Below are 12,080 nucleotides of genomic sequence, written 5' to 3'. Positions count from 1 at the left end.
GAAAGAACAATTTACTCCTCTTATTCACCCACATTGTGCAAATTATGTGCACACTACAACTCCTTCACCTCACTCACTATTAGCTCCCCCAAGCCAAGCTTGGGACTAGTAACCAATGGAGCTTAAATAGGCTTATAATGTGGCTAAATAAACAATAATAGGGCACAAGCAACAACATGGGTAGCAAGAAGGAAACAAATGTATCTAATATCATCTGAAGGTTACCTAAAGGAACAAATGTCTCTGTTCTCCTCAATGTGCATAATAACGAGTCATACAAACATTACTCATAGTTAAAAACCAATACTCAACTTCGTTGAGATACTAGGAACTAACACAAATTCCTCACCGAATCAACTAGTCAAGCACTATATTCACAAGTAGTTGGGCAAAATTGACGCATGTTAAAATTTCAAGGCAATCAAACATCAAAATCATGACCAACTAATCCACAATACTCATCATCATATACCAAGAATAAACAATTTTCATGTATGGGGCACAGGGAAGCATGATTTATCATTCATCGGATCGTATTTTTCGGATTTTCTTTTGTTTAAAAGTTATGAAAACTAACCCAGAAGAAATATAATCTATACTATGAAAGCAATAAAAATAAACTAAGCACACTGATGGGTGACATTTATGTCACTCCTAGGGTAGTCTTTTCTAGTAGTTTTAGTAGTAATTTGGTTCATTCTAGTGTGCTTTTGTTATGTTTTGCCTAAATTGAGTAGTCTACCTATGTGTTGCGTAATGTGTTTCTATATGGTTTAGGTAGTCTTTACTCCCCTTCCCCTTCGTTGTATTACCCTTTGCCTTCCTATTTTGTAATTGCAAATTATTGTCGGTGATTCGGATTGGGAAGGAACTAGAGCAAGGATTGAAGACATTGCACCAGTGTTTTGGCGCGGGTGCGTGCTGAGCTGGTCCAATCCCGTTATACCCATATTTGGAGCGGGCGCACTACTTTTAGGCGTGGCCGCGCCTTTCTACGACAATCCGAAACCCGAAATCAGATTAAAACAGCAAAGAGGAGAGAAAAAAGGAGCAATTTTGATTTTAAAAATTCAGCATACTTTAGAAGAGAAAAAGGATGCTTGTAATAGAAGTTTTTAGGGTAAAAACTCTTAGATCTAGTTTTTAGCTAATGGGTATAGAAAATGCTCAATCGATCTTAGTGTAATTTTCTATTTCCCAAAACTTTAGTTATTTTTGGGTATTTTAGAAGAAGCTTTTTGGAACTTGAATGGGTTTTGTCCTCCCACTTAGTATTCAACGAAGTTATTGGTATTCTTCTACTTATTCTCTTGTTTTTATGCTTAAAGTTCCTATCTTTGTTGGTTTAGTTGATAAAGTTATCATCTTTCTCATTAACTCCTTAGTTACTATGTTGATTAGTATAATTGTAGTTAGGGATATGGATTGTGAGTAGTTGTCTTGTTGCTAGGGGTTTGGTGAAGGCATTCTTTGAGTTTGATGTATGTTACGCTAGGTTAATTTGGAATATTTGTGATTAAATCTTCCTTGTGCTTATACTTATTGGCCACTCCATGTTTATGGCCATATGCATGTTGAGGTTGAGTGACTTGAACTAAATCATGACGATAGTGTGATTTAGGAATAGTCATTAGGTGATTTATTATTGCATGACCTTAGTTTTTATACCATATGACGATAGTGTAAGTGTATGCTAGCTAGGATAGCTCTTAATCCCGATAGGTGATTAGAGAGTATTCTTGATATTGCCTTGTATGAGTTGTTTGGGTTACATGTAAACCTATTTTCTGATGCCTAACTTCATTGAATTCATAGCATGTTTGATCCTTCCCCCTAGTGCTTGTTTTAATTGTTATTCTATCCCCTTTAGTCATTACTTTACCCACCATATTTCTTGACCGAACTAGATTGACATTAGGAGATAAATATCGGTGCTTAATCGTTTCCCTGTGTTCGACCCATTACTTGCCTCTATACTCGTTTAGTTGCATGTTTAGGACTAAAAATATCATTTGATAGAGGTATCTTAGTAACGACCTAAAATACCGTCTGTCAAATTTGCGCCGTTGACGGGGGAACGATTTCCATTGTGTGTTTATTTTCTTGTTGAGACTAGTTCTTTTCCGTTCTTTTGTTTTTCTGTATCTTGTCAGTGCTCACTTTCTGCTTAGCTTTGTATACGCACAGGAGGCTTAATTGCTCTAAGCCTTTGGTGTCCATAGACCTCGAGCTAGAGCGTACTCTAGCTCAATTGAGGAGACAAGCAAGGGAGAGAGGTGAAGACCCACTTCAAGAGGAAGTGAGAAGTTCCCCTACCCCATCTTCACCCACTTCAAGTGAGGAGGGTGAACCATCCACAGGCTTAATTCCCAACCCATTTGCCAATAACCATAATCAACAAAGCATGGGTGATCAAGGAAACATGGGTGATCAAAGGTCACTAAAGCAACTTGGAGCACCCGAACCATATGCCTCTCAAAGTGGGATCTTAGCCCTCACCACTCAAGCAAACAATTTCGAGATAAAGCCTAATTTCATTTCAATGATAGAGAAGAGGCAATTTACCGGTGGGAAATTTGAGAATCCCCATGAGCATCTCAAAGAGTTTCTCAAGTATTGTGACACTATCAAGATCAACGGAGTCTCCCTAGAGTACATAAGATTGAAGATGTTTTCGTTCTCACTCATGGGAGCGGCGGAACATTGGTTGAACAAAGATGTCCCCCCGGTTCCCTCACAACTTGGAATGAGGTAACTACGACGTTCCTAGGAAGGTTTTACAATCACAAGAAAACCACCAAGGCTCGCTCAAAGATTCAAAGTTTCCGCCAAAGAGGTGGAGAGTCTCTTTGTGAGGCATGGGAGAGATTCAAAGAATTAAAAGGCAATGCCCACACCATGGGATTCCTAATTGGCAAGTTCTCCAAACATTCTATGGAGGACTCTCCTCTCAAAGAAAGACTAGCCTTGATGCCGAGCCGGAGGCCCAATCATGAACAAAAGGGAAGATGAAGTGGAGAGTATCATAGAAGATGTCGTGCGCAATTATGAGGATTGGTACGAAGGTGAGAGGGAAGCCACTTCTAGCAAAGGTACGGTGCAATCCATAGAGCAAACAAATGCAATCACCAACCTTTCGAACCAAATGACCAAAATGGCTAAGCAAATGGAAAAGTTTATGAAGACAAATTCTCAAAGTTCCTCCCCTTCTACCAAGGGAGGCTATGGTATGAGCCCCTCTACTTCTAATTACAATGCTATGCCTTCCGGTTGTGGTTTTGTGATATATGTGGAAACTATGATCATAATTCTCAACAATCTATGTCCATAAGTGAAGGTCCCTCTCCCCATGAAAATGATGATAATGTTGAAGATGTTAATGCCATGAATTTTGTGCCATGTGAGGGAAATGTTGGAATGCGGCCAAATTGGAATCAAAACCAAAACTGTGGTTGGAATTAAAATCAATGGAATCAAAGTGGTGGTGGTTATGATAACCAAGGCCAAGGTAAGGGAAACTCTTCCAATTACAATGGAAGAAGTTACTCAAACCAAAGGCCCAATTGGAATCGAAACCAACAACACTATTAATTCCAATCAGGGTTACAGAAATGGAAGGCCTCAAAATAGACCTCCCGATTTTGAGCAGGTGAGGCCGCAAGCCCAAAATTCCAACTTACCTCCTCCTCAAATGGAAGTCGCTTTGGATTCTATGATGGGTGTGCTTCAAGAATTCATCAAGAATCAAGAGAGCTTTAACAAAATCCAAGAGGAGGAAAAGAAGCAAATCAAGGCGCATATGAAAATGCTAGAGACCCAAATCTCAAAAATAGTCCCACCTAGTTCCTCATCCTCCCCTTCTTCCTCTTCCTCTTTTCCTAGTCAAGGTGTAAACCCCAAACCTATGTATGCTATCACTACTAGGAGCGGGAAAGTCCTTGAGAGTGAGTCAAATGATGAGGAGAGTTCCAATGTGAGGATAGAACTAGAAGACGAGGATGAGCCACCTAAAGAGAGTGAGGTCCTAGAAAAAGAGAATGAGAGGGATGAGAAGCAAAAAGAGAAGGAGCCAACAAAAGAGAGTGACAAAGATCAAACACTTTTTCCCCTAAATCGACAACCTAGGAATGAGAAATTTCCATACCCCCAAAGGTTTGCTAGGTCTAGGCTTGATGCCCAATTTGGAAAGTTCTTAGAGGTAGTCATGTTTCGATACCTTTTGTGGATGCCATGAAGGAGATTCCCCACTACTCTAAGTTCCTAAAAGACCTATTGAATTGGAAGAGAGAAGTTGAAACCGTAAACTTGACAGCAAATTGTAGTGTCATTCTCTCTAGCAAGATCCCAACAAAATTGCAATATCCTGGTAGTTTTTCCATTCCTTGTTCCATTAATGAGATTCACTTAGGAAAGGCGTTGTGCGATCTAGGTGCTAGTGTAATTCATATGCCCTTCTCGGTCTACCAAAAGCTCAATGTAGGAAGTCTTTCACCTACCAACATCACCCTCCAACTAGCAGATAGGTCCACTAAATTGCCCATACGGAAAGTTGAGGAAATACCCCTTAGAGTTGGTAAGTTCACATTTCCGGTGGACTTTTATGTTCAAGAGATGGATGAGGATGAGAGGATTCCTATAATTTTGTGTAGACCATTTCTAGCTACCTCTAAAGCAATCATTAATGTTAAAGAAGGTAAAATGACTTTGAAGGTTGATAATGACTCTATTGAATTTGATTTGAACAATGTCATGAAACAACCTTCCGCAAGTAATGAATGATTTAGGGTAGATACTTTTGAAAATTTGATGAATGAATTTCGATACCCTCGTGTGCATGCCTCTAACGATCCACTTGAGAATGTTTTGTTGAATGAGAATGAGATAGGTGATCAAAAGGAGGAGATGCTTGACAACAAAGTGGAAACAATCACCGACCAAGAGATACTCCCAACTTATGAAGTCTTCCAAGCGGAAGAGGAAAAGGTCTCCAATGGTAAAGGAGCACCGAAGGTAGACTTGAAACCTCTAACTTCGGGTTTGAGGTATGCTTTCCTAGATGCAAATGAATCTTTCCCGGTCATTGTCAATACAAGCCTCACGGATGAGCAAACCTTCCTGTTGCTCAATGTTTTGAAAAATTATCGAAAGGTTTTGGGTTATACCCTTGAGGACCTCAAGGGTATAAGCCCCTCTCTATGCATGGATAAAATTGATTTAGAGGAGGGTGCTAAGCCGTGTAGGCAAAGGCAAAGGAAACTTAATCCTTCCATGCAAGAGGTTGTAAGGAAGGAAGTTTCTAAGTTGCTTGAAGCGGAGATCATCTATCCGATCGCTAATAGTGATTGGGTGTCCCCGGTTCAAGTAGTGCCCAAAAAGGGAGGGATGACCATAATGGTCAATGACAAGCAGCAATTGGTCCCAACCCGCCTTGTGATGGGTTGGCGTATGTGTATTGACTATTGCCAATTGAATGCTAATACTTCCAAAGACCATTTTCCATTACCGTTTATCGATCAAATTCTTGAGCGGTTTACAAAGCATGCATTCTATTGCTTTCTTGATGGTTATTCGGAATTCTTCCAAATCCCAATAGACCCAAAGGATCAAGAAAAGACCACTTTTACTTGCCCCTACGGTACCTTTGCCTACCGTAGGTCTAGGATGCCATTTGGTCTTTGTAACGCTCCGGCTACCTTCCAAAGATGCATTATGTCAATTTTTAGTGACATGATTGAGGAAGAGATGGAGGTTTTTATGGATGATTTTTCTATGGGCGGAGGTACATATGAGATGTGCCTCTTGAATTTATCTCGTTGTCTAGAAAGATGTGAGAGTGCCAACTTGGTGCTCAATTGGGAGAAATGCCACTTCATGGTGGAGAATGGTATTGTGCTTGGCCATAAGGTCTCCCAATCGGGCATCAAAGTTGATGGTGCAAAAGTTGATGTGATTGAGAAACTTCCTCCTCCCACAAATGTGAGAGAAGTGAGGACTTTCCTTGGTCATGACGGCTTTTATTGCCGCTTCATTAAATACTTTTCTTTGATTTCTAAGCCCCTCACATCTCTTCTACAACAAGATAAAGATTTTGTATTTGATGAATCTTGTTTGAGTGCTTTTCTTAGGTTGAAAGAAGCCTTGTGTTTCGCTCCGATTGTCCAAGGACCCGATTGGTCACTACCGTTCGAATTAATGTGTGATGCAAGTGATGAGGCCATCGGGTTGGTTCTAGGGCAACAAAAAGAGGGTAGGCTACATGTGATTTCCTATTTGTCCAAGACTCTCCACGATGCGCAAAGGAACTACACCACAACCAAGAAGGAGTTCCTAGCGGTTGTTCATGCTTTTGAGAAGTTTAGCCCCTATCTCATTGGGTCTAGGACAATAATGTACACCAATCATCCGGCTCTTAACTACTTGATGAGCAAGAAGGAGGCAAAGCCAAGGTTGTTGAGATGGGTTTTGCTCCTTCAAGACTTCGATTTGGAATTAAGAGATAAGAAGGGAGTCGAGAATTTTGTAGTAGTTCATCTTTCAAGATTGGGAAGCACAAGAATGATTGAAGACGACCTCCCGATTGAAGATGCTTTAAGGGACGATGTGCTATATGCTCTTGATGCAAAGGAAACCCCTTGGTTTGCCGACATCGTCAATTACCTTGCATGTAGTGATATACCACCAACTTTTACTTCTCAACAACAACGAAGGCTTAAGTATGAAGCCAAGAAATACATATGGGATGATCCAACATTGTTGAAAAGAGGGGTGGATGGGCTTTTGAGGAGGTGTGTTCCTGATGAAGAATTCCAAAGTCTGCTCTCAATGTGCCACTCATCCCCTTGTGGTGGGCACATGAGTGCCCAAAAGACCGCCTCTAAAGTCTTGCAATCGATGCTCTTTTGCACTAGTAGAAAAAATGTATTAGGCACCGCACATTTCGCACCGGTTCTTGAAAACCGGTGGCAAAAGAAATGGACGGTATTGGGGAAATGACTTTTCGCACCGGTTCCTATTAAACCGGTGCAAATTACAAACGAAAAAAAAGAAAAAAAATAACGAAAGAAAGGGGATTCCCACCGGTTCTAACCAAACCAGTGCGTAATGTATAAAAAAAAATCGGTTTATGGCTTTCTTTCTTCTTCTTTCTTTTTTCCCCCCTGCTTTCCCTCTTCGTTCTGCTCTTCTCTTTCTCTCTCGTTTTCGCATCTCCTTCTCTTCCCGAACTGCACTCCATTGAAGCAGCTCGCTCTCTCTCCATTGAAGTGGTTTACGAGCTTTCTCTCTCCACTGAAGCAGCACCTCCTTCTCTCTCCATATCTCTGGCCTCCATTGAACTCACGTGTGATCTATCTTCTCCATTGAAGCCGATTCTGAGCTTTCTCACCTCCATTGAAGCAGCTTCGAGGTAAAATTTTTCTTGTGGTCTACTTAATCTCTTGAATTCATTCGCAATCTAGGGTTTGTCGTTGATTTTCTTTTCAATTTAGTAATTTTACGGTTGTGGTAATATAGGGTTTCTCATTGAAGCGCGCACAGCTACACCTCCACCACAACGACCTCCTTGTCACGGCGGCTTTGAATAGTGGACCTGTTCGTATTCTCTGCTCCTTCAATGTTCCTCAACGTCTCCTGGTTTGTTTCTCTTTCTTCAATTTTTATGATAATTTTTGCTGGGTTTTGTAATTAGGGTTTCTAATTTGACTCTGAATCTCCGAAATTGGTTTTGGGATGATATTGTAGAATACTGTGAATACTCTTCATGGTGGGGGTTGAGAAGGTGTGTCCTTGTGGATTGGGGAGTTGTTTGGTTCTTACTACTAATACAGAGCGTAATCGCGGTCGGAAGTTCTTTCGTTGCCCTAATCGTCAGGTTTCTGAGTTTATTTCTAATTAGGGATTTTGATTTTGGAATTGGAGTTGTTGTTTTATGTTATTTTGTGATTTGTGTTTTTATCAAGTTTGATTTGAAGTGAAATTGGGGTTGTGGTAGTGAGAATTGATTTGTTTAAGACTATTTACAAGTTATTTCATTTGATCATTTTTGGTTTTTGGATGTGAATTGCAATAGACCACTTTCGAAATTTAGTAAGTTTAATTTCGTATTTAAGTTGATGTATTGGTTGCTTGGATGAATCAGTGTGTTAATAATAAGACTAATAATTCTTAAAATGTGGATGGTGAAAGCATTTAATTGTTTGCTAATGAAGAAAGACGATGTTTTAATGCTAGCGGTTGTTACTCGGACCTTTATCTTTAGCTAGCTCATCATGTGATTGTTTGTATTGCTTATATATGTGGTAACTTTGGCAGCAATTTATTTTGTGTTTTTAGAGAAGAAAAATCGGATTTTAAAGCTGTACTTATGATTGATTGAATAAATGCCAACTTGATGTGATTCACGGCATAGCCAACAAGCATGTTAAGAGCTTGCAACTTTTATATGGTCATGCATTTGACAGGTAAAGTCAACTGTGAATTTGCTATTGCTACAAGGTCCTGTATGTCTGTATGATCCAACCTCCAGGGAAAGAAAAGACTCTAAGACTAACTTATGTAACTAGGATTTTTTTGAGAAATTTGGGCATTGGTTGTTTTGCTAGCTGCAAATCTCTTTGGAAGATTGGTTTACATCTATCTTGTCTTGATTATGTGGAATTGTCTTGATTACTATGCATAATTATGTGGAATATAGTCCATTTATTGTCTTTGTAGTAGGGAGCTTTCTTTTTCTTGTATGCTACTGAGTATCGTTTCCCTTCCTAACCCTTTTATAGACTTTCTGATGCAAACTTGTCGTGTTGAGCAGTAGAGATAGCTATTTAACCATTACACAGGGTGCATTGTGAAATGAACCTACATCAGTGGGTGAATATTTTGAGTTTACTACTTTACACCTTCTAATAATTATTGGTTCTTTTTTCCTAGATGAGACTATAATAATGTTGGGATGCTAACATTTAGGTTCTTTTTTTGCAGGAGAATGGTGGCTGTGGGTTTTTTGAGTGGTATGATGAATCATCTTAAAAAATTACCTTGGACCTGCTTTCCAAGCTACCATGAGTTCCAGCCAACTCCTCTAAACAGGTATTAAGTTTGGAACTTAATGTTGATATTTCCTGTTTAGCGGCTTCCTTTTCACTATCCAGTTCAGCAAAATCATTTTCCGCCTTTGAAAGTGCATCTTCAAGAGATTCACATTCTTGACAAATCGGAAAATCTCTTTTGTTACAATAATCAGGGAGAATTAGTAAGACGCTTTGCCAATGACCAGAATAAAATAACATGTGGTAAGTCTATTTTCACTAAATCTCTTTGTTTATCTAGTTCCTAATAAGCATTGTTGGTCAGTTCTTGAATATTTTTTCCTTCACTAGACCCAGATATGCAAGTAAAGATTGACTCGTATATTACTAAAAGCCAAGCCAATTTCGGTGTATTAGTTTTGGTAAGTTTACTAGTGATAATATTTATATTCTTTGCATTCTTCTGATTAGAGTTGACATCATTCAAACAATCATTGGTGAACAGTTAACTACCTTAGCTTCCAAATAAGTACGTGAAAGAAAAATCCATATTAGAAAATGACTATCTTTCACCTAAATTTTCTTTTCACGACCCAAGAACATTGCCTTTTGTTTTAAAATCTTTGCATAATCCATTATGGAGATATTGGCTCTAGACTAGATTGTCGGCCCCCTTAAAGCTTTAAACAAGTGGGAAAGAGGATGAAATGTTAGATATCTTAGTCCCTAGGGATAGTTGACCCGATTTGAGGGTTGATTTCTCAGGCTTTATAATTGCTGATAAAATCATATAATTCTTCCTTGTTTGGATTAAACTATACATAAGTATTGGAAGGGAAGGAAAATACTAATATGAAAGTCCCTGTAAAATTCTTGTTTCACACTTTTCGTTGCATTGGTGAAATTTAGAAGGAAAGAATGATTTAAATTCCTTTTTATTTTTATTCTTATTTTAAATAAAGGCTTTTGTGCAGAACAACTTATTTTTCCTCTACGTAGAGATTGATCTTTAATATAATCTAGCTGAAAAGTAAATAACCACAGTAGAGAAAAATTTGAAAAATCAGGATGAAGTTTTATTGGACGACACATGAGGTAATTTATTCAAGTGACCATTTAGGTAAGGGGTGGCTTCTATTTGTGTTGATTTTGAATAGGATCTGAGGTGATCTAGCCATTTTTTTAGAAATATATTAATATACCCAATGTATACAATAAAGGAAAAGAAATTACTTCATGCTTGAAATACATTGTCTATGCCTTCCAAATCATATCTGACCAATTCATGTTGTATTTATATCATTTTTAAGGCTTATAGACTGTGAAGTGATACATATTTTTGTATTGCTTGTCAAGCAATTGGATTCATTTAATCACTGGGAACCAGCAACTTTTATTTTACGGCGCTCAGGTTTTCAAGTAAAGATCAATAAAACAGGAGCTCTTCAAATAGCTGATGAATATAATTGCAACATTTTAATTTTACAGGAACCAGCAACTTTTATTTTATGGCGCTCAGCTTTTATTTTTGCATTTAGCTGTTCCAACTTGTGAAATATAGCTGCAACATTTTAATTTTTATTGTTCTCTCTTGAGACCAGCACAAATTTAGGACAGAACATATCTGTAATCTGGAGGCACTGGGCAAAAGATTGCCCAACTACTACATCCAACGTAGCTGCTGGTGCGATAGGAAACCAGAAGTCCGAAGCCACTGACAACAGAAGCTATGGCATGAAAAGTGGTTCATCCTGCTTCAAATGCGGCCTGGAAGGGCGCTGGGCAAAAGATTGCCCTACAACTACATCAAATGTAGCTGCTGGTGCGATAGGAAACCAATCAACTGACTCCTGGTTTGCAAGAGAAGCTGCCACCAACTGACTCGAGGCTTAGGCCAGATTAGAGACACTTGGAAAATGGTGAATATGAGCTGGCAAATATAGAGAAACTCAGACTTGAACAGTTGCAAAGACATGTATGTGTTTGGCTGAGTAAAGCTCATTAACAACTCCTGAAACTGGCAAATGTAGACAAACTCGGACTTGAACAATTCCTCAAATAATTGTATCGCCATTTTTTATTTTGGTTTTTTTCAGTGTAATATTACAAGTTATTGAAGAAAATATATGTGTTTTATGTATATTATGATTATATACAAGTATTTGGTACAATTTAAGTGAAAAAAAATGCAAAAAAACAAATTTTTTAATTTTTTTGGGCATTTTTGGCACAGGTTTTGGACAGAACCGGTGCTAAAAGTTTTTTTAAAATTTTTTTTGCCACTTTTTGCACCAGTTCAAAGAAAGAACCGGTGCTAAAAGTGTAGTTTTTCGCACCGGTTTTCACCCAGAACCGGTGCGAAAAGCCTGATTTTCACCGATTTTGAACCGCTGCGAAATGTCTGGGGTTTTTGCACCCCCCAAATCAGGACCGGTTCAAAACCGGTGCTAAATGGGGGTTCTGAACCGGTGCGGATTACGTGTTTTCGCCTAGTGTTGGCCGACTTTGTTCAAGGACGCTTGGTCCTTTGTTAAGACATGTGATAGGTGCCAAAGGACGGGAAACATCTCAAGGCGTGACGAGATGCCTCAAAATCCGATCCTTGAGCTCGAAATCTTTGATGTTTGGGCAATTGACTTCATGGGCCCTTTCATCTCATCTCAAGGGAACCGACACATTCTTGTTGCCGTTGACTATGTTTCTAAATGGGCGGAATCTGTTGCATCTCCCACCAATGACTCAAAGGTGGTTGTCAATTTGTTCAAGAAAGTCATCTTTCCAAGATTCGGTGTTCCTAAGGAAATCATAAGTGATGGAGGTTCACACTTCAAGCACCATACATTCAACAAGCTTCTTTCAAAGTATGGTGTATCGCACAAACGAGGCCTTGCTTACCACCCCCAAACAAGTGGTCAAGCGGAGGTCACGAATAAGGAGTTGAAAGTCATCTTGGAGAAGACCGTTGCTTGAACAAGGAAGGATTGGTCTAGTATGCTCATTGACTCATTATGGGCTTCCAGGACTGCCTTTAAGACTCCAATTGGGACAACTCCCTAT

At 39.1% G+C, this 12,080-nt stretch overlaps 1 protein-coding gene and 1 long non-coding RNA gene across 4 annotated transcripts; both read left to right on the top strand.

Annotated features, from left to right (window-relative positions):
* The first annotated feature begins 4,230 nt into the window (after positions 1 to 4,230).
* Positions 4,231 to 4,779, top strand: LOC110716884. Its single transcript, XM_021895535.1, has one exon. The coding sequence runs from the start codon at positions 4,231 to 4,233 to the stop codon at positions 4,777 to 4,779; it is 549 nt and encodes a 182-aa protein (XP_021751227.1).
* A 2,024-nt stretch (positions 4,780 to 6,803) lies between these two features.
* On the top strand, positions 6,804 to 11,139 carry LOC110716960. Of its 3 annotated transcripts, XR_002510642.1 has the most exons (5): positions 6,804 to 7,405; positions 7,513 to 7,632; positions 8,977 to 9,287; positions 9,375 to 9,445; positions 10,625 to 11,137. It is a non-coding gene; the product is annotated as an uncharacterized LOC110716960 (long non-coding RNA). The 3 variants fall into 3 exon arrangements; XR_002510641.1 differs by having other exon boundaries at positions 8,977 to 9,445; positions 10,625 to 11,138; XR_002510640.1 differs by having other exon boundaries at positions 8,977 to 11,139.
* Positions 11,140 to 12,080: the final 941 nt, after the last annotated feature.

The sequence above is a fragment of the Chenopodium quinoa genome, unplaced genomic scaffold (genome assembly GCF_001683475.1).
Source record: "Chenopodium quinoa cultivar QQ74 unplaced genomic scaffold, ASM168347v1, whole genome shotgun sequence".
NCBI classification, from domain to species: domain Eukaryota; kingdom Viridiplantae; phylum Streptophyta; class Magnoliopsida; order Caryophyllales; family Amaranthaceae; genus Chenopodium; species Chenopodium quinoa.
Note: the sequence above shows the minus strand (reverse complement) of the source record. Positions and strands in the feature narration are given on the sequence as shown.